The sequence below is a fragment of the Vollenhovia emeryi genome, unplaced genomic scaffold, assembly GCF_000949405.1.
Source record: "Vollenhovia emeryi isolate VEMERY1.0 unplaced genomic scaffold, V.emery_V1.0 DF939162.1, whole genome shotgun sequence".
Classification (NCBI taxonomy): Eukaryota; Metazoa; Arthropoda; class Insecta; order Hymenoptera; family Formicidae; genus Vollenhovia; species Vollenhovia emeryi.
The window spans coordinates 1,523,591-1,546,136 of NW_011967204.1; the positions used below are offsets into that span (position 1 = coordinate 1,523,591).

General features: G+C 40.6%; 4 protein-coding genes and 1 long non-coding RNA gene across 13 annotated transcripts; 2 read left to right on the top strand and 3 right to left on the bottom strand.

Annotated features, from left to right (window-relative positions):
- Window positions 1-236: 236 nt before the first annotated feature.
- LOC105564587 lies at window positions 237-9,227 on the top strand. 8 transcript variants are annotated; one of them, XM_012017059.1, is made up of 7 exons: window positions 237-522; window positions 1,307-1,332; window positions 1,409-3,083; window positions 3,485-3,726; window positions 3,828-4,022; window positions 4,145-4,420; window positions 4,493-9,227. In XM_012017059.1, exons 3-7 carry the CDS (start codon window positions 2,933-2,935, stop codon window positions 5,198-5,200), a joined length of 1,572 nt encoding a protein of 523 aa, XP_011872449.1. In that variant the 5' UTR covers window positions 237-522; window positions 1,307-1,332; window positions 1,409-2,932; the 3' UTR covers window positions 5,201-9,227. The 8 variants fall into 8 exon arrangements, with proteins under 8 accessions (XP_011872449.1, XP_011872453.1, XP_011872454.1 ...); XM_012017063.1 differs by lacking the exon at window positions 1,307-1,332 and having other exon boundaries at window positions 2,738-3,083; XM_012017064.1 differs by lacking the exons at window positions 237-522; window positions 1,307-1,332 and adding an exon at window positions 542-639 and having other exon boundaries at window positions 2,738-3,083.
- An 89-nt stretch (window positions 9,228-9,316) lies between these two features.
- LOC105564597 lies at window positions 9,317-13,378 on the bottom strand. The gene is made up of 10 exons (XM_012017079.1): window positions 13,316-13,378; window positions 12,269-12,645; window positions 11,991-12,177; window positions 11,713-11,898; window positions 11,377-11,631; window positions 11,208-11,295; window positions 10,724-11,117; window positions 10,511-10,641; window positions 10,098-10,345; window positions 9,317-10,033 (listed from the first exon to the last, which is right to left on the bottom strand). The coding sequence occupies exons 1-10, from the start codon at window positions 13,376-13,378 to the stop codon at window positions 10,001-10,003; spliced, it is 1,962 nt and encodes a 653-aa protein (XP_011872469.1). The 3' UTR covers window positions 9,317-10,000.
- On the top strand, window positions 12,843-16,824 carry LOC105564589. Its single transcript, XM_012017067.1, has 3 exons — window positions 12,843-13,578; window positions 13,924-15,734; window positions 16,711-16,824. The coding sequence occupies exons 1-3, from the start codon at window positions 13,467-13,469 to the stop codon at window positions 16,807-16,809; spliced, it is 2,022 nt and encodes a 673-aa protein (XP_011872457.1). The 5' UTR covers window positions 12,843-13,466; the 3' UTR covers window positions 16,810-16,824.
- On the bottom strand, window positions 15,729-16,659 carry LOC105564588. The gene is made up of 2 exons (XR_001009136.1): window positions 16,575-16,659; window positions 15,729-16,540 (listed from the first exon to the last, which is right to left on the bottom strand). It is a non-coding gene; the product is annotated as an uncharacterized LOC105564588 (long non-coding RNA).
- An 873-nt stretch (window positions 16,825-17,697) lies between the features above and the next one.
- Window positions 17,698-22,540, bottom strand: LOC105564590 (GPI ethanolamine phosphate transferase 3). 2 transcript variants are annotated; one of them, XM_012017069.1, is made up of 4 exons: window positions 19,486-22,540; window positions 19,236-19,406; window positions 18,220-18,437; window positions 17,698-17,915 (listed from the first exon to the last, which is right to left on the bottom strand). In XM_012017069.1, exons 1-4 carry the CDS (start codon window positions 22,085-22,087, stop codon window positions 17,721-17,723), a joined length of 3,186 nt encoding a protein of 1,061 aa, XP_011872459.1. In that variant the 5' UTR covers window positions 22,088-22,540; the 3' UTR covers window positions 17,698-17,720. The 2 variants fall into 2 exon arrangements, with proteins under 2 accessions (XP_011872459.1, XP_011872458.1); XM_012017068.1 differs by having other exon boundaries at window positions 18,211-18,437.
- Between the last annotated feature and the right edge of the window lie 6 nt (window positions 22,541-22,546).

Genomic DNA, 22,546 nt, shown 5'->3' on the forward strand with positions numbered 1-22,546 from the left:
TGGGCATACTGGTTATACTGTGACGCCACTGCTGACGCTTCCGAAAGATCTCTTCGTTGATTGGCTGCTGCTCGACGCTTGCCACTTGCTGCGTGCAGTCAATGGCCGCGTTCAGCAGACACAACTGTTGAGTGAGCGCTCAATGATTTCTTAACGTGATTGGCTGGATCTAAAAGTATTAACCAATCATACTGATCGCTCACTCAACAGTGTGTCTGCTGAACGCGGCCATTGGATACAGGCCTTTAAACAATGCCTTCAAAACTTGCCATTCGACTAGCAAAGAGAGAGAAAGAGAGAGAGAGAGAGAGGGTGGGGATGAACGATGGGAGGATGGGAGGGAGAGTGTCAGGTTGCCCCATCTGTTGTTTCTAGGTCGCGTCGTGACGGACGCGGACCATGAGCAAAAACCAAGCAAAAAGGCAATGGCGGCTACCCGTAGGACAGCCAGCGAGCTCGGCTACGTGAAAAATCTCGGAAAGATGTAATCTACCCGTCGCGATCGACGGGCGTAAATTCGAGGTACGTGATCCGGCGACTCTCCCCCCTGCGGGCCACCATCTTCCCAACGCGGCGGCGCGTCCGGGAGACGCGAGAACGGGACTCGAGGGGGCAACATGTGGATTCCCGAGTGATTCGGTCGGGAAAACACGACTCGTCGCCGAGAAATAATCACCGTCGGGATAATCTCAAGCCGCGCGCGACGCGAATCGAACCTTCTTCCGTCGAACTGGACGTTCGCTCGCGCGCCTCGATCCCGTCGCGCGCCAGCGTCGCGACGGGCGACGCGCGACTTTGCGTTGAACAAACGTCATGTGTTCGTCAGCGACACGCTTGTTTACGACATTTGTCATACGCGCCCGCGCCGATTTCCAATGATGACACGCGTGTAGTATCGCGTAAGAGATCAGAAATCGCTCGCTTCTTCCCGACTTGTCACCCTTGACGCATGTCCCTTGCACACAGTTTGTACGTCACTGTGTGACAAATTTGATCGATGACAGCGATCAAACTTGTACCGAACACTCGTAGCCGTAACATTTCTGCTCTTTCTCGCTGCGTCGGTTTTAAAGTCTAATCTACAATGTGCATTCTGCATTCTAGAAAATTTCGATTTTATATAAACAAAACGCTTGAAAAGGTTTGTCGACAATGTACGATTATGCAATGTATAATATACAATTTATCAACTTGCGCAAATTTTTTGAACGTATTTCTTGAGCTTCTCAAGTCAACCGTTACTGAATCCGTTGCATCTAAGTTATTTTATTATACTAAATTACACTAAACCTACTATTTATTATAGCAAATCTAAGCGTTAGATTCCCACAGGTATTTAAAATTTCCTTATCTATTGACGCAACATACACGACTTCGACATGTATTAATCACCTTTTACTTTGTATAGTTTTTTCTCGCTTGAAAAGGACCAAAACCCATGGTCGAAGCGTAGCGAGTTTGGAACATTAAAATAGCCAGATACGGTCAAAAAAAAACTTGAAGTCGTATTTCTTGACTTGGATTATCTTGGATTAATAACATCCGCTATGTGGATGACACAGTGCTGATCTCCGACAGCATGGAGGACCTCCAACAATTTCTGAACAGGACATAGGTGAAAAAAGCAGAGATATGGGCCCAAACATTAATACAAGCAAAACAAAGTTCCTAATAATAACCCGAGAACCGGACAGTTTTAAAAGCGCCACCTTGAGATGGGGAGAAGCGCCGGTAGAGAGAGAGTGAACAGATACCTGGGGACATGGCTCTGTGCGGAATGGATAACATACAGAAATAAAATCACGCATAGAAATGGCACGAGGAGCAGTTATAAACTTTAAGAAGGTATTTACGTATACAGATTTTGACCTGGACCTTAGAATTATGCTGCAATTCTAAACAAAATCGTAAGACTCGTAACTTGTTCTCGTAAGACTCGTAAGGACTTACGGCGTCGACTACAATTCTATGTATATCGTAAGACGTACGATGACTCGTAAATATCATCTACGATTTCTCGTAAATTTTATGGCTAGCAAGAAGCTGTCTGTAAAATTATTGTTCTAAAGTTTAACTGTAACTTTGCTTTTTACGATTGCTTCGTAAGCTACGATTTTACGATTTTACGATTTATTCATAAATTTGCTTAGAATTGCACCATTAGATTCATCAAATGTCACGTTCAGTCGGTGCTCATTTACGGCGTGGAAGGATAAGCCCTGAAGGTGGCCGCGATGAACAAGTTGGAGACCTTCGAGATGCGGATATATCGCAGGATATTAAAAATACCGTGGACAGGAAAAATAGCTGACAGAAGTCCTGAGAAGAGTGGGGAGAGATCGTGAGCGGCTGAGAGTAGTGAGGAAAAGGACGACAGCGTATCTGGGGCATGTCATGCGTGGCGAACAATACCGACTCTTGCAACTGATAATTGAAGGCAAGATAGAGGGAAGGAGAGGATTAGGACGAGAGAAAATGTCATGGCTACGTAACATCAGGCACTGGTCCGGAATTGCGAGTGTGGGAAATCTAATACACACGGCTAGGAATAGACAAAGAATGGAGAATGTGGTCGCAAATATCCATTAATGGATGTGCACTGGAAGAAGAAAAAGAGAAAGATTTCTTGACTACAAGATAGAATGTTTCTAGACGCGGAGGGCACGTTGTAGATTAGGCTCAAGTTTCAAACTGTCTCGAGATTATGTAAAGTAAACGTTCCTCTGTTTCCCGATAGGTGCATGGCCTGAGGGGCGGGGGATCACTGTTGCCTGCGAAGGTAGAAATGGCACATGGTGTGCCCAGAGGATGGCCGATAGATGGATGGACCTGTTATCGAATCGACTAGACGATGAATGGTGGTTACTGGCAGGTCGAACGGTAGGATACGACGGCAGGCAGGAAGGAGTAAACGAGCGAGCGCACCTAAGTGATGAGCGAGACTCGGCATTATCCTATTCGCTCGGTCTCGGACTTATACGCAGCCGAGGAAATAGAGGTGCTTCTTTTAGAAGAGATACGCGATCTGGAGCCACCACCTGCCATATATTCTAAACCCGAAGACATTCAAGACTTCGAGATTGGTATGTACAGAGTTTCAATCGGCGTTTTTGCGTGCGTTACTCAAGTTACAGTGTACATATGGAATCTTGTTTACGCAACAACAAAAAAACCCCGAGACTCTCCAGACTGCGCCGGTAAACGCTTCACTGGCGCTCACTATAATCGAGATAATTATTAAAACTCTAGCTGCCTTGTCTCACTTACTTCATTTACAGCTGGTTTTCCCAACCTCTTGGTAAGCTAACTTAATAGTTGAATTATACGTCAATATATTTTTGATTTAAAGGAAGAACAACGACGTAGATATGATGTGACTATTAGTTAACTTGCCAAGAGGTTGGGACGATCTGACCTTAAAGTTACGCATAGAATGTAAACTGCATATACGAATGTATACATGGTTTTGATATTGTATCAATAGCAGGCAGTAGGACAGGGGGGCGAATCAGCTCCCAATCGTCAGAGCTGGATTCACCAGGGGTGCACTCGACAGTCCACTCTTGGGATTCGCATGCTAATTATCATGGTCACTATGGTAATAGTGACCATAGACCTGGCTCATCGAACGCCATGCCTTGGTCTCGCGCAAGCCACGTGGTTATTTACTGCGACATACAAGGACACCTTAAGACACCCACGGGTGTCGTTAGACTTTTATTACTCGTGAGTGTGAAGCCACTTTTACGTAGGAGATGTATGACAAACTCAAAGTTTGTGCTACCGACATTTTTATATATAGATACATTAATGAGCGCATTTCGTAGATATCCTCTGCAGCTTGTTTGGCAACTTTGTGCAGTTCTGGCACTGCCAAGGTCAGCATCTTTATGCTGCCTTTAGCAGATCGTTTACGATTCATGATCTTTGTAGCTGTTTTCTGTTTCTTGGTCACTGCAGCCCTTCTCTTCCTTGATATTTCGCATGTCATTTACATCCTTCCTTTAAATTGGGCCAAGCTGGTAAGTAACGTTTCGCTACGACACACGTATGTTTCAGAAATTATTTGTGTAATTTATTTAGATATGGCTAGACTTGTCGATGCTGTTACGTGTAAGAGTTTATTACCCTTTTTTTTTTCTAGAATGCTCTAGTATTCACTGGCATAGGCTTGTCATATGCTGCGAGTAGCGCGTTACTAGCATGTACAGTATGGGAATACCACAGTGGAGGTTGGGTATCGAAACGCACACGTTCTCAACTGACTGCTGCAGCGGTAGTGGGACTTTTCTGTGCTCTCTTAGCGTTTTTACTATCCTGGATACATTGTCGTAGTGGATCAAGTTGTAAAGGTCAAGATTCTCGTAGTCACACCCCGACGCAACTTTACAAACCCGTTGACAATTCTTCTTCCTCTGGGGTAAATAATCTGCTTGTTTTACGACGCGAGTATCGGCTGTCAATCACAGTGTAAACATAATCTAAAATGCAGGTCACTTTGAAGGAACGTAGTCCTAAGAGACCGGCTTCGTGGACCGTGAAAAATCAGCAGTCGAAGAAACGCAACGCGGACAGTGACACGAACACTAGTAACGGTGGCCATCGCGGTAGCATTCACGAGAAATTCAAGCAGGGCTCCAACAGAAAGGACCACTGGGCCACGGCCAAGCAACATATTTTAGAAACTCATACGAATAACGAAGACACTCAACGGGAGGATACTGAGATTGAGAGGAGACGGAGAAGACGAAGGAAAGAGGGTGACAGTAGTTCGACTGGGGACGGGAACGCGCCCGGCAGTAGTAAAGTCGATGCTAGCCGCGTTACCACCGAGGAAGCCAAGACTAGGCGAGTGCCGCGAAAGTTACCTCTACAGTCCGCAGTGGAGCAATCCCAGTCGTGGTCCGACGCCGAACGTAGGAATAGTGGTACTGCGCAAATTAAAAGTAAAACTAGGCGAACGCCAGTGAACAATGACGCACAGAATTGTTGTGAAATGAACGAGGCCAGATCGATGAATCGAGTGACTCGAAACGGCCTCCGAAATTGGGAGGCGGAATGTACGTCTAGCAACGGTATAGAAGAAACTACTGATGCGAATGCGATTCGTAATGCCATGTGGCCCGGACAGTGGCGCCCACCACCAGATGATGTTCAACCTTGTTCTAGCAAAACTATCGATCCTTACAGCTTTGCCTGAACGTTTTGTGAATCGTCTTGTACGAAAATACGAAGCACACACATACACACACACTTTAGGTAAAAAAATTAACTTGTTCCACCTTGAGCAGTTTCTGCGAACAGTTTGTGACATAAAGAAATTTTTTACATGCCAAGTACATCTATATACTTTACGTTGAACTTTTTTTTTTAATAAATTGCAACAATAGTTGATGATACTTGTAACTTAATTGAAAATTTGATACTTTTGTTTTGTTTGCACATAAACTCTACTTAATTTTAACACATTTGGTATTCTGCATTTGATAATGCATAGTGATTGAAATAGGTAATTGTATTTTACACGAATCTGTATTTTCAACTATCGATGAAGACGGATGTAACTTAAAATGTTAACGTAAATTATATAGATTGCTATATTTCGTATATGCAATAGGTGAAAAAGATTGTAGCCCGGACTTATAAAGTTTGTCGCTATCGGAACTTTTACAGGACAAAATTGTGTCCAAAGATTTAAAGTCTTGTATAAAATTATTGCTGCCTTGTACATTTTGCTGCCAAGAGGATAGGTTCTCTTTAGTTGTTCGGGTCCTGACGTTTTGCATCACACAAAACCAGACTGCCCAACTTTGATAAGCAAATAATGCCACTTCATTCCAATCATGTACCAAATAATAAATCTAAAGTAAGTTTTAATGGGATTTTGTAAGTATAAGACCACTATATAGCACGTAACACTAATATATATTTGACTAATTATTTCTATCATATTTTGATGCCAACATATTTTGAGCTCCATGCATACTTGGAAAAGCATTTAGCGCGTGCAGGGAGAAATTGCCTATTGTTTAAGATGAAAGTGTATATATTAAACCTTGAAAGGATTATATGCATATATAGTAAAATACAGCTAGACCGATCTTTCTATCAATCCTATATACAAAGAACGGCAGTTGCAATTGCAAGTCGCGACTCTAATTTCCCTATTTATTCTTAAATTTATATGCAATTGCATTTTTTAAATACAAGCACGTTTCTTTATTCAATTAATATAATTAAACATCTAGATTTATTTTAAAATGCTTAAAACATTAATGCGATTATAAGCAAAGCATGGTAAAATTAAAATTAACGTTACAAACGCTTGAAAACGATGCTTTTAATAAAATGCTTTTGATAAAAAAATAATTATACGCAAAATTAGAATAATTTTTTGCGTTCCTCGGTTTAAGATTTAATTAAGCTATTATCGGATAGCTTATTACTAATCAGCAACATAATATTAAAATCACGATAATATTTTATTTTGCAATGACAATACCTTTATATGTATATTTCACACAATGGCCTTATAGAATTTTAAATTTTTATTAAAGCACGTTTTGAGAGGTATGCTAAAAGTAATTCCATATAGAGAGACTTTTTTATTGACTCGTAATAAAATTATAAGACTTAATCAGTATTCTTTGCATTGGAAGATCGGTTTGGCATTAGTTCCCGTATGAACTGAACAGTATGCGTGGAACGATTATTCATTGTATTATTCCAATTAGCTCACACTCTGAAATGTGCTCATTATATTACAAAAGTGTCATTCTTGCACAAGGACGGATTTACTTAAATCACATAAGTTTTATTTGAATTACACCCTAATTAATACTAATAATTTTGAGAAATAATGTCAATAATTGGTTGTTTCTTATCAAATCTTAATTGAATATTTTCACATATATCAACACAGAAACCGATAGATTTTTGCCGATTAATTTAAGATTGATTTTAAAGAAGAATAATCCGTCCCTGTTCCTGTACGCATCATTTATACAAGTCTTACGTAGTTTTAAAATTATTAGAAGAACAGTATTATTGTATTAATTGTATTGTCCCTTTAGTTTAATGAGAAAGTCTAGTCACCTCTAGTCAGGCACTTTTTTGTACAATTATACAATTGATAATCCATCAAATTAAAGAGCAAAATATTTTTTAGTACATACATATCGTGTTAGAAGTACAATTCATCTTAGAAGAAAACTGTTGAGCACTTGTTTTCCGATTCATAATTCCGTTGAATCTCTTAATATATAATAGCATCACATAGTCTTCAGAATTTCTATGATATCTCGTTTTCTCCTTCGTTTAATGTATCACGACCATTATACGAGCGAATAAATATAAAAACATATTAGCTAAATCTTGAGTAAGACAACTATTTTGTCTGACAACAGCTATTTTGTCTTTTGATACGATGCCGCGAGTATAAACACAAATAAATTACACATTTATCGAACTTTGATGCGTCGACCTTAAATCAATTAATAGTGTAAGAGAAATGCGTGTTCATATAGATTCATAAAGAGAAATAGCGTATAATACAGCAGCTTCGTTGTGGCAAATATCGATAGTGTTATAATTATTGGACACAGTAAGAAATGATAAGTAACTCTTCTGTATATGATTCATTCTTGGTACACTGAGAGTTGAAAAAGTATGATTGTCTCGAAATAAATAATGTTACGTGAGAACAAAGGTCTATCCAGACAAACTTGCATAGGTGCATTTTCTTATGCATATGCATGACAAAAAGGTTTAGTCCTTGCGTGTGCTTGTGGACCAATCAATTTTCTTATGCATGTGTTTATACGCTGTGCAAATTTTCCTGGATATACCCTAATTGAATAAAATGTCACCTGGCGTAAAAAGGCAATTAACTTTGAGCTAAATCAAAGTGTACAAACACTGCCAGAGAAAATATAACGCTCTTTAAATATAATGTATAATATCGATTAAGTTCTCGTAATGACTTTACATTCGAGGCTTGTAATTTTATGATTTGTAATTCGAATTTGCATAGTTTCGTGTCATTTTATTTCACGTTCCATATTGCTATGGTTGTAATAATAACAGATCTTTTAATGCTAATTCTCAAATTTCTCAACAAAATTAAAAAAAACAACGTCATTTGTTAAACAATACTATCAAATGATGGAGGCACAGCTGATGGATTAAAGTCATTATTACTACTAAAGATTAAACTGTAACTTGACTTCGATACTCGCAACAATTATTTGCTTCAACGAAGTTAATATAATAAATAGCAGTATGTTTGTGATACATGAGAAGCACTGTTTCTTTAGAATTTGTATGAATAAATTATCATCCAGGCAATAAATTTCGATTACGATTAATAGACGCAGATTTCTTTATTAAGTTTTACAATGAATTTGTAGTGATAGCATGACAATCCAGATCTGTACATGACCTGAGTCCTTTAAAAATTAGGCGAACTAAAAGGAATCGATAGGAAAAGTCATTGCGGTTAATACAGGTATTTTAATAAACATTTTAAATTAATTAAAAACTATATTTATCGTAATGTCGAAAATTAGAAGTTTAATTGCACAAAATAAATTCCTGTCAATTTGTTTTAATTCTCCTAGCTGAATAATTTAACTGGCCTAATTCCTCATTCGCTGAACGATAGACACACATGTAACGCGTTACATGTCCGTAATACAAAGTGTTCGTCTCGTTTGAATATTTCTAATGTGTTTTAATATTTATGTGAATGTATTCGGATATTGATATATAATATATATATATACATAACATATAGCGTCATTGTATTTATATATTTAGTTACATGTGAATGAATAATGTGATGCTGCCAATAATTATAATAAACATCAAACTGTAACGACATATTGTGGGATTGTTAGGCGAATCGTGAGTCAAATGTCTTTGCAGAAAGTCTGAAAATGAATATGAATAAGTACGACGGCTGGACAGATTACCAAGTATGACGTAGATATCGTACGACAAAAGTGGTCTTGGCGATTTGTCGAGCTGATAGCGAACGATCTGGACAATAAATGATTCATGAGTCACATAACACCTAAGTTGTAGCATTATCACGTATTCTTTTAAATGTCATTTTGTACATCTAGGAGTAAATGAACGACGAGTATTATACACTATTGACTGTGCGGAGTTGTGCGTGTGATTGTGTATGCTACTTAACAATATATCACAAATCTAGTCAGAGTGAACCTTGTGTTGTTACTTGAACAGAACAATGTATATTTGTTAAACGCGGCTCGATTGGCGACAGTTAAGTATAACGTATTCTGCCATTGAAAAACCATTGTCACGCAATCGTCCGAAATACAAACGAAATTATCAAAATTGATGCGCGATCAGTTGAACTTCACAAGAGTCACGCCTTATGAGAAACCAAAGTGTCTAACGAAAACATGTATGTATAAATCGTTATATATGATAACTTTTCCATAGTCAATACATAATGATTATTTTCAACGCGAAGATAAGGCTAATACAAAAGATGAACATTTAGAATAAGAACCAGCTTGTCGAGCTTACATACATAATATCAATCTAATTACGTGAATTTTCAATATTTTTATCCTCACTGTTATATAGTGTCGTTACTGTCAATTCTTCAAATTGATATTCGAAGATATCGCGTAGGAATTAAGAGGAATATTACTATTTACGCGTGCAACACTTCAATGGAACTTCTCGTCAAATTAACTTAGGAGAATCGCTTAATTGTTGACATTATTGCGTTCAGTCTCCTTTAATTTTCCAACTACTTCTTCCAACCTTTTACGACGTACGCAATACCTTGTTTCATCGCTTCTAATTAGCATAGAGAAATAGGGATATATATGTCCGACGTAGCGATGAATCCAGCCGCTTGAAGATTGAAGAGACCCAGAAAATATCACATAAATTCGACCGCAGTGTTGAACATAAAACTCATACTTCCGATGTACTCCGATTGTTGAACACGTAATTTAGCTTACCTTCGAGTTTGGGCGTACGAAGGCGAAGTCTGTAACGATATGCGGTAAGTACACGTGTTCCTGGATCTTACTTACGTTTCTGTATCTTCTTACCTGCCGTTGAAGTCTCAGTTGCTTTAGTAATAAATATTTACAGATGGATCTCGTCCAACTGTATCGATCACAGTTTACGCTCGATAATCCGGATAGATCCGCCGGACACGTCGAAAATTGCGGCTTCGCTATCAAATGACGCTGATGGTGAGGCAGGTGTTGCTGCCGGCACATGTAATTCGAATAATACGGATCATCATAGGCTGTTAAATGACCCGAGGGAGATGCTAAAGAATTCGATATTGCAACTGTAACAAAATTTAAGTAATTAATATTTAACACTTTTTGTATCTGATTACTATGATTTATTATGTTCCACACAAAGTACACTGAAGTATGTCTGAAGGATTACTTAACAGAACGTGTTATATACTCGTACAATATGGCATTAATGTGATTTTTTTGTTATTAACCTTTCGTTCTCTGAACACTCAATAATGTGTCGTAATATCGTTTCTTGTCTGCAGCTAGTTGAAACATTGAGCGAGCTTGAAAATTGTTATCTGACGTTACATTATCCGATTCTGATTCTTCTATTTCGCACCTGTATCGGAAATCGTTTTGTTATTATATTGACACGATCGCGCGCACAATTAAAACGTTCAGTAGAATAATCATACATTTACCCATAATGTAATTCTTCCGTATTTTTTTCTTTACATTCAAATGCAGTTTCTTCCTTTTTTGTATCGTAATCTAAATTATTTTGTCGCAATTGCAGTTCAGTTACTTTATTGAATTCCTGAGAATTGTGTTTCGTTTGCAATCCATTATCATAAGTAATAGCTTGCTGTTTTGTCCTTCTGGTCGATTTTTTCTTATTTTTTTCCACGTTAATATCTATATTTTGCTGTTTTAAAAGTAAGCAGTTGTTGCTGTCGCTGCTTGAGACATTGGATGTAAAATCTTGTTCTAAAACTTTTGGTGGTGTTCCAGATTTTAGTTCTTTTGGTGTGAAATATACCATATTCAAGGAGTTTATCTGTGGATGCGACTTGATGCGTGGAAAGCCCGACAATTCTGTATATATGAGAAATTACTTTTATAAATTTGTATGTTATCTATAAATAATATACATATTAAATAAATTGATTGAATGCACAATGTTACCAACGAAAATTCCTTCTTGGGCTCGCTTTAAAAAGTTATTTAAGCTCGTTTTCAGTTTATCGCGCGCTGTTGGTAAGAGGTCGTCCGCCTGTAGAATGAAATTAATTTAATTTTGTCTCTGGAAGTATTCTAATCTAAACTGAAACGTGTCATATCTTGTCTCTAATACATTCACGATAATATTTTGATCTTCGTCCCAACACACATCCATTTTATGTATATCACTTTTAAGTTTCTGTTTAATTGTTGCATCTTGACCGGCATCGATTATCATATATGAAATGCCAGAATTTTCATCCTTGTCAAATGCATATTCATATTTTTTACATTCGTATTTAACATCGTTCAATTGTTGGGGAATCTTATTTTGCCACAAGTTTCCTGTTATCTCAGTTTTATTACACATTTTCGTAGAGCTCGTACCCTAAAATTTATTAAATATACCTTGTAATTTACGTTAGTGTTTCATTATTTCAATTATCTCTCTTTTTTTTAATGCACAGACCTGATATCCCGTCTGAGACGAGTGACAAAGATGTGATTCACCAGTCGTATTATACATATTAATTCTAGCCGATACATAATATTTCTTATTAAGCAGATATTGTTGATAAGACAACGTTTGATATTTATTATTTTTCTCCTGCCAACTCTTTGGATTATCATTCAGATGATAACTGGATAAATCTGCCTGTTGATTGTACGATATAAAATTTAAACTAGCATTAGATGATCTATAAGTAAAAAATTACATTGTATAGCTCTGTTATGTAAATGGATTACGTTTTTTATATGACTGGGAATCATAGAAATTTCACTCTTGGAAAAACCTCGGAAAGGAAAAGCTTCGGAAAGCGACGATTTAAGATTCGTTGCATTTTTATCGTTTAAAAAACTTTGCTTTGGTGATGAAATACTATCCCTTATCCCGTCCATGTTTTTAGTATCCAATATATTTTGAAACGTGTTACTGTTGATGTAATAATATCAAGGTATGAAATTATATAATTATATATATATATATATATATATATATACATATACGCATAAAGAGGGCTTACTTTTCTTGCGGATTGAGTTTAATAAAACCTGTAGTTGAACGAAACACTTCTTCAATCGTGTGATCTGGTATATTGTTTGGAGAAGGTATCATTGAGAGCAGTAGCTGCTTTTTTTGGATACCACAATCATCTAGTAAATCTTGGACTTTTCTCAGCACACATTCATATGCGTTAATACCATCTTTCGGTTGATACATGTGCAGTACTGACATTATATTCGAAATATTGTCCCCCTCGTAATCGTGTTGTATAGCTGAATATAATGAAGAAAAATCTAGTGCCGATGCAATGGTATCGGTGTCCTTCGTTCTCTCTACTAATTGGAGAATATATATTTTAATTCTATATTTTATAATAATATACAATTTTGTTATGTCCTATAAATAATTCTCTATAAGACTAAAATCTAATTTTATATTAGTCATCAGATCTAATCATTTCTGCTTACAGAACTGTAAAATGTTGTTTAATCAAAATAAATAATCATATAAATAAATATGATTTAATAAATGGAAATTGACAACCACAATCTATGCAACTATTGTTTTTATTTCTGGATAATTACATCGAGATGTGTTACTCACGGTTCTCAAAATTGTCCATGCTCGCAATATACTTAAGACTTAAGTTGAAAGGAGAGCGACAAATTGTTCACGACGACCTTAAGTATTATCCTACCAAATTCGACGAGTCAAAATAAGGTATTTGTGAAATAATTGAGGTATTTCCATTATTGAAAACAGCTGACGAATGCAATGCACACGACTCATTTGTAAAACGCATCCGTAAAATGCGCTACTTATATACATAGTGAACAAAAAATGAGTGACTCTGAATAAATTGGAAAGGAAGAACATTAGTACGATGTATTTTCTTTTTAAAGCAAATGTTAAACGCGAGCAGTTCTCTCATATTTCCTCTCCCTTCGAGAAAACACGATTATCTTCGCCGTTTAAAATAGACATACTTACGCTCTTGAAAAGGAAATCGTATTTCTCCAGGAGGAAATTGCATCGGTTAATTAAAATACACAACTGCAAGTTCTACATGTGGCGAGTGGATTATTTTAATGAGGCTCCGTTGCGGAGCTCGGACCGCAGCATTCTCCATGCGGATAATCCTGGGGACTTTGCAAGGATTATTGATCAATGATTATTATAAAAGGGAGTTCATGGCATAGACCGCGTTACTTAGTACAATGCCCCGACAGAAAGCACTTTTACTTTCTGCCTGCCTGCTGGCGTTCGTTGTCAGTTCAACTCTGGCACTTCCACCCGGAGCACCATGGACAAACTTTGCACCCAAGCCTGGTAATATATTGCTATTTTTGTTATTTATTTTGTAATTTAAAGAGAAATTTTATAAAGAAAATTTGCTGGGTATTTATTCAGAAAAATTAGATCTAACTTTTAAATTTAAAGTCAAATTATTCCAAATGTCAGATGTGAAATAGAAAACTAAATTCTAAATAGAAGGGACATTTTTATTATTTTCTATTTTAAAAAAATTTGAGATTACAAAACAGATATTTTAAATAATTTGACGATTTTAAATATAAAGATTTCTTGCTAATTATTCCCAATTTATTAATATCTTGTTATGTGTGCAAAAGATACGATTAGCTCTCGTGCTGATCATTATTTTGGAATTTGTAGTTTATTCGCGAGCCCTCGGACCTCCAGGAGGAATAGGCACGATTTCCGTACCCTATATGCCAAAATCTCCGCTGGTGCCAAAGTTCGTCGACCCGACGGCATTTATTTCTAAAAAGACAGATATGCTGAGTAACATGTTCGGCGGTTTAGGACCAGTTGCGTATAATATGGCAGATACCAAGCCGATCATGCCATACGGCGTAAGTGGACCGTCTTTCGATAGCACTGATAGTGCAAGTGCATTATTTAATAAACGAGATGCACTACAGGATGGTAAAGGAAAAATGCTCGACAGTAGCGGTATGTACAAACGCGGCATGTTCGGTCCGTTTACCCCAAAGTTTGGCCCAATGGGTTCGATGGGTCCGATGAGTCCAATGAGTCCAAAATTTGGACCCGTCATGCCATTTTCATCATCGGAAATGATGCCCGATTTTATGGATAAGACAACTTTCTCTCGTAGAAGAAGAAGCGTAGAAACGCCTTCCTCCGCAGACAGCATTAATACCATTCCAGGCTCATCGTCTTATCCGAAGATAATAGAAAGCATGTCAGCGACCAAACCAGCCGCTGATGTACCAAAGGAATACTTGCCGGGAATGTTCGGACCTTTCGGACCAGGTGGACCTTTCGGGCCAGGTGGACCTTTCGGGGCGGGTGGACCTTTCGGGCCAAGTAGCTCTTTCGGACCAAGTAGTTCTTTCGGACCAGTGGTGGACCCGAGCGCGATCGTCTCAAAGAAATCGGGATTTCTGGATACGCTCTTCAAAAATCTTGCCACTAGCACTCCGGCAACGACAACCGACGTGCCTACGCCGAAGAGCACTATTGTACCACCCAGTTTCTGGATACCATCCGCCATAATTCCCGGTCCGACCGAATACACTCAGAAGGTGTCGGACTTTCTGGACAAATTGTTTGACAGTATAAATGTAACAGCGTCAGAAGCGAGCGACGATTCGGACGCAAAAAGTGATTTTATGAGATCTTTAAAACCTGACATTTCGTCGGACAAAATCGCAAGATCCTTGGATGATGCGTCGTCCATCGCAGCCGCTAAAGACGCAATCGTCGACACAATACTGTCGGAACTTGGTGATTTAAAAGGTGACATGATGGCGACTTTGAATGACTTGATCACGTACGAGAAGACTGCGGCAGCTGCCGCCTCTCCGAAAAAGCCTTTTAAACCTTTCTCTAGTATATTTGCGAAACCGACGGTGGACCCAACGCTTCCATTTCAACAGAGAATGACTGTGCTCAGTCAAGTATTCGATATGCTGACGGACCTGCAAAGGAACATCAGCGTGGTCGCGAAAAACGCAATGGCAACCAATGCTAGCGCTCCGAACAATCCTGAATTGTCGAAGGTTCCATTAACTAACGCCGCAGCTGACGCTCCACCGATTAATAGCACTCTCTTGAACGCCATTCTGAAGAAAATATCTGCTCTTGACACTGCAACTCCGGCTTCCTATTCGGTTCCTTATCCAGCTTCTTATTCGGCTTCTTATCCAGCAAATCCCGCTAAGGAAAGTCCTGTAATGAGCAGAGCTCTGCCTAAAGGTCCTACGTCCTTCTGGGTGTCTTATCCAGATAATTCGGTGCCTGCTGCAAAACGACAGGTGGATGATGATTTGCTACCATTCTTCGGAGACGACGATGATCGGCATGATCATAGGCAGTACACGAGAGGCGTCCAAATGCAGATGCATCAGGGTTATCAGAGTCTACCTGCAGGTTCAGTGGAATCTGTACAAGCAGGGGGAGGTTCTACACCTGGACATCAAGGAGGAGGAATCAAGTTGTTGGTAAGTGCGATTTTATTTGGAAAGACGAATAATTTTAATGACTAACTGAAACATCGAGAGAGGAAATTTAAGTCGTTAATTATAAAAATGTGTAAACTCAATCTTAAACACAGAAATTTTCCTACAGCTTTGATATGGAAATTATCTTGGAGCGAAGAAAAAGTTTCGAAAAGTTGTAATTTATTTATAATGGCAGTTTTACAATTCCATAAATAATTTTTATATTCAAAAATTGCTATGTTAATTGGATAAAAATTACTAATCGATTTGTATCGCTCCCTTCTTAATGTTTCAGTTATTATGCATAATGATTATACATTACTATTATCTTAGACTAATATTACTTTGTTTAATATTATCATAAACGCCGACTTTCTCATTTTAATTTATGAATGTCACGATGTTTATAAAATGTACAGGAATCTCTCTCCAAACTGGTAGTATAAAAAAATGGAATATACTCGTCATCAGAGATGATTCCTAATATGCTTTGCCGTTTCTTAACTCTATCCTTAAAAACTATATGCGTCTATTTACTTATTCACCAAGAACTTACAAAAATAAAATTAAACGCTCCAACAAAACAGTAAATTAATCATTCGATAATTTAATAAAAGCCAACGTGCATATGTACAATTTTTTCAATTGTCGTATAACGCGCTATAATACCTTGGAAGCCTACGTACACAATTATTGCACTGGAAACGAGGAATAACAAGTTACATAATTACCTAACATTTTTCGCCGAAGACCTTGTTCTCTATTTAACCGAGCAATACCCGCACGAAGCTATAAAATATAATAACCTGATTTGCTATAAAAGCTATAAAATATAATAACCTGATTTGTTTTCAGATTCAAATGCCTAAATTGCCTAACTCTCAAGCTCCAGGCTTTCAAAGTATTAATTACAGTTAAGTACGTGCAAAATGTCTCTGAATTACGAATATCGCGGGCATCTGTTCGTCTGTCGCAGGAACCGAACGCTTACGGAGACTCGAACAAATGGGCTGACTGGATGCAGTATCATGAGAATGAATATCAAGATCGTAGGCACCATCGTAACCACCATTAGGCCACTCAGCCAGCAGGAGTATTTCTTTCACTCATATATTTACGCGATTAGTCCTCAATGAAAAATCTTTTTTTACAAATGTTATCCAAAACGTATAAGTAAACGTGTACGATATTGATCAATTACTTCCAATAAAATATACTTGGCAGAAAAAGATAAGAAGAAAACGGCATTGTACACAGTCATTTTAAATTATCTGCGACACATAATTGAGACACGATGTACAAAGAATGAATCTGAAATGTCGGATTTATTGCACCGTTCGTTTTTCATCGACCACAATACACAGTACTTCTCCTATTTCTGCACCGAAGGATATGAAAGGTGAATGCTCTCTCTGATAATACCTAGTCTATTCTCTATGTAATCGTATTCCAATAATAGCAGTAATACGTTGATGTGCCCATCAGTCGCGCAGACAGACCGCGACACACGGACGCAATCCTGCATCAAGTGCGTTGCTTTGTTCGTCGATCAGCAATGCATTGCACGCAGGGTAGTGTTAGTGTGTTAGGAAGCATCACAGTTTGGTTACGCGACGTAACGTTCTATAAGAGCGTGCACGTTATTATCTAACATTAATACGACTTCGAACAAGTGGAGAGACAAGTCTCTTTACTCCGGTACGAAAAACGTCACTTATAATACTCGCTAGATATACCTGATTTTGTTTTTACCCTCGTTACACTTTCATACAAAATTGTGGAAATATTGGCAGTATCGTGGTAAGTATAATATTATAGACTCGCGTGTTGCCCGTTTCACATCTCAGTAATTCGAATTGCTAGAGACACGATCTACATTCGTAAGTAACGAGCCACCTTCGGATTCGTCGCAAAAGCGAAGTATTCTTACAACTCTTTGGTACTTTACTATTGATTGTACTATACTCCCTTAACGGTGAGTCACTATCATCTGCCTTTCGTGATTCTAGTGATAAGATACTCCATTTGTTGATCAATACGGAACACCATGTAGAACGATGCTAGTATGCTACCCAACGTCACCAGGAATCCTAATCCCTCGAATATTAGCTTCGGCGCAAATATCTTCCAAACCATTAAGTGCCGACAGTGTATAGTCGCCGCGAGCATGCTGCCGAAGGTCTAGAAGATAAACGTGACGGCTAACGATACGGACATATACACTTGGGTGGACTCACCTTGGACAAGAACGAGGGGTAAACCGCTGACCAAAATCATGTGCACCAATGCCTACTAATGCATTAAAATTCGACAGTGATGCCCAGTGGCCATTACTTTATCTAACGCTCCAGCAAGGCCAAATAACGCCCACTAATGTCCCAAAAATGCCTAGTAGTGCCGCAAATCTGTACACCATGGTGCCTTCAGCGGTTTACCCCTCGAAGAAACAATTCTCAACGTTATGTGTATATCTTACACGACATACCCGAATCCCGTGAAGCAACGTGTATTTCCCGGCAATCGCGAAAATTGCAGCGTGAAAAGCAGAGTCTTGTTCGAACAGGAGAAGCTCGCCCCTCTTTATATCGTCGAGAAACTTTGCCTTGAGAAACTTTGGAAAGACCCGATGCAACGTGAATGGCACGACCACCAATAGCGGTAGCGTCGCGCCCAGTATAATATGCGATCCAAACGTGTTAATACCTGAAAATCAAAGAACTGCAGGTGGAGATTTTAACTAGGAATGTGCCGGATATCCGGCAAATATCCGGTATCGGGCCTTTTATTATTATCCGGCAAAATATCCGGCTGTTTTTATATTAAAAATTTGATAGTTAAATAAACTAATCATTTTTTATTAGATTAGTTCTCTAATGTATGTATGATCTTTTTTGCAAAGGTATATTTTCAACAATACTTGGTCAGTGATGCAAATTCTGTCAACTAAATTTATAATTTTTAGAGCACTCTTCAACACAACTGTCTATAATTTTTAATTAAAAGAACTTATTGCAAAAAATATTGTCTCAGCCAGGATCATCTTGGCTGCAGTAATATTTTTCCCAATAATATGGAACATTCCACTTTAACATTAATAATTATTCCCTTTTTTCAATACTAATCGTTGTGACTATTTATTGTTTGCTCCAAAATTTCTAAAGTTTATTAAAACTTGTTACTTTATTTTATAGAGATTTCATCTCATTAATAAAAAAGTTAAAATTATTTTAATATGGGCTCAAGGGCATAATTTCATGTACAAGTTTGTCTGAATCAAATACTATGTTCAAGAGATAGATAGGCGCTCCGCAGCTGCAACATTCGACACTTCAAACTTCCATATGACATCAAATTGATATCATCTTGATTTTCATTTCTCCTTGGATATGTACTATAATATTGTTACTTAAATTAGTGACGAATATCCGGCCGGATATCCAGTATCCGACAATTTCACTATCCGGCACATCCCTAATTTTAACTGGCGGCATCGATACCTACCGATTAAAGTCGCCGACACCAAGTTCCCGTAGAAGTGGCCGCCAGTTCCTACGAAGGCGGCGTGCCAGTGAATGGTGGGAAACGTCGCCTGATGGCCGGTCCCGTAAAAGAAATACTCAGCCAGCAGGAACCAGCAAAGTAACACGGGCATCGATACGTCCACCAGCTCAGCTGTACGCAATATAAAACGTTAGGGGGATTAAAGCCCTCGCTGCGCAGGAAACAGAGAGATTCTATCGCTTGTACTTACAGATATTGTTAGCGTTTTTGTATCTCTCTATCGCGGATAAACCCAGTACGCAAGCACACGTAACGAACATCAAGAACGTACCAGGCGACAGAGTGTCTCCCAACAGCAACGCGTACAAAAGTGTGAGGAATACGCTCAGCGAGATAAACGCAGCGCTGTAGGCGGTCCCGAAACCGTAAATCACCGGGAGTTCGTCGGTATCTATTCGCTTGCGGGAAATGGAGTCTCTTATCTTCTCGAATAATTGAGGCACTATGTTCTCATCGCGGTAGACGTCGATGGATTCCCTCTTCTTCGGCAGCAGGTACACGCTAAGCGGACGATAGTAGAGGACGAGGATCGCGAGGACGCAGAAGAAATAAACCAAATTGGGCAGCGTATTGATCTCCCAGGAGAGCGCGAGCTTCGGCTTGCCGAACTTGGGGAACTTTTGCAGGATCCAGTAGCAACCCATGCAAACGATGACGATAATCGGGAAGTACTGTCCCACTATGACGCTGGGGGCGAAGCCCGTGAGATTGCCACAGCCCTGCAGCCACGACCTAACTATCACCACGTACAACGCCAGGATGACCGAGGCGAGCAGCACCGCGAGCAGCGCGCGCTCCCAGTTGTTCGGCATCGTCGACCAACCGACTTTACCGGTCGCAAATATGGAGCAGTCCCGCTGCAGATGTTCCTCTCTGCAACGCCAGAAGTAATGCGACAGCCTCACCGAGGCGCACGCCAGTAAACCGATAATCAGCACGAGCGAGCGAAAGTTGGACCTCGTCGGCCTCGAGTTGGCGAATCTCGTCTTCCTCTCGGAAGCGCCGTCGGGCTCGTTCTTTCTCAGGTCGAATATGAGCAGGCAAACGAGCGTGACGAACAGGAAGGACAGGACCCTGTCCTCCTCGACTATGTAACTGTTGGAGAAGAGACCGCACACTGTTAGAAGAAGTATTATCCTGGCTACATAGGTCAACAGCTTGATTCGACGATGGTCGTACCAACACATCGATATGACGTCCCAATTCTGGGCGATCACTATGACCAGCAGACCGATGGAAACCGCGCCAGTGACGAAGAAAGTCGTGTTTCGCAATTCCTCTAGAACGTCCAACAGAAACAGACACGTGGTGATTACCGCGGTGAGGAGATTCGCTATGATGGCGCATTGCAGGAACGAAGACTTAAATATGTCACACATACGACTCTCGGGGATACCGGTGATGAAGAGATAGAAGAAGAACAGGGAGCAAAACATCAAGAGCAAACCCTTGGAGATCAGTCCGGAATCGAATTGGACCCACACCTCCGAGCACGTGTCCTTGAGTAACTTGAAGTAGTCCCTGGTGTCGCGAATGAACGCCTCCAGTTTCTCCAAGCTGTCGACCTGATTCACTCGCTCGGAGAGAAGACTGTACACATGGTGCAGATGCTGCAGTTGCTCCTTCGAGAACAGGTACGTGTCCGCGGAATAGATCTCTATGTACTGCTTCGTCTGGGCGACGTTCTTCCACAGAGAGTGCAGAGGATACAGCAACTGACCGGCGGCCACCTCGTCCGCTCTGCTCGGCAGGCAGTCGAGTATCACGGAGCCCAGGTTGGAGAAGGGAATCGGCGTGCCGAGGATCGACGCCAGGGTGGGCACGAGGTCGATCTGATTGACGCTATCGTTGACCGCGAATCCCTTCAACAGCGGAGTCGTCGAGTAAACGAACATCGCGGCCTCGACCTCGTTGGGGCTGTCGCCACCGTGGTCCCCGGTCTCCGTCATACCGTGATCGCCCACGACGAAGAGCATCATGTCCTTCTCGAGGGACGCCACGATCTCCTTTATAAGTGTATTCGTGTCGTTGAGCTTCCTCGTCATCTCCGGATGCCGCATGCCGTGCTTGTGTCCGCAGTGATCGACCCCGAGCGTGTGCGCTATCAGCAGCGACCAGTCCCGCTTCTTCATCTCGAAGAAGATGCGGTACTGCACGTCCTTGTCCACGCTGTCCAGGTCCCAGACGTTGAACGACGGCGACGGGAACTGCCTCATGAACTTATCCGGGAAGAGATTGGTCCACGTGTCGTCCCCCATGAAGACGATACCGCCGGCGGCGTTCTGGTCGATGAGATTATCCTCCTGGATGTACTCCGTGGCGAAGTTGGAGCCCACCTCTATGAAAGTGGGCAGCGAGCCCGTGGTGAGGCCCTTGAGGCGCTGCATGGTCGTGGTGGGCGGATCGGCCACGAATTTGTACAGGCGAGAGTGCGACGGGTGCTTCTGCAGCAGCTCGTGAATCACCGGCAATTTGTTGCGATGGTAGGAGGACGCGGCGGTGGTGGCGTCATCGTCCTCGTGCCACTCGGCGAACTCGTACTTCAACGCGTCGACGATCAGCAGGACGACCCGCGCTCTGCGCTCCAGGCACACCTTCGCCGCGCGCTCCGTGTCGCGGAGGATGCCCGCCGTGTCGCAGCCGCCGGCCGCCGTGCACCGCGTCGCGCACTCGGCCCGTTCGGGCCGGGAGACGCGGTTCAGGAGGAAGCCGCTGGTGAACACCAGCAGACCGGCCGCCATCAGGTAGGACATCCATGCTTGGAACACCAGGTAGTTCCATAGCCGGCTCATCTTCGTCGCGCGCGGTTTTTCTTCTTCACTGGCGGTACAACGCGGTCGAGGGAACCGCGACCGGGCGAGAGTTCAACCCGCGGCGCGCCGGTGCATCCTCCACCATCGTCACATCGGGACGATCGGCCGCGGGATTGTTTTGGCCGCGCTAAACGCGAGGGACGTCCAATCGATAATTCATGTGTCGCGGTTCGACCGTCAACCTAACCTCAATCCACTCCCCGCTGCGCGGAACAAGCCGCATCGATACAGTTCAACCAGAGACAGAGAGAAGCCTGAGAGCGGCCACGCCGTAGCCGTTAGGGTAGAGATGAAATTCCATCGGTCATTCTGCTTTTTTTCAGCAGGAAAAGCTTTGCAACTGTTGTAAAAATCTTGAATCTGATTGGCTCCTAATTATGGCAGAATTTAAGAGGATACTCCAATCAAATTTACAAATTTAATTTACAACTGTTGCAA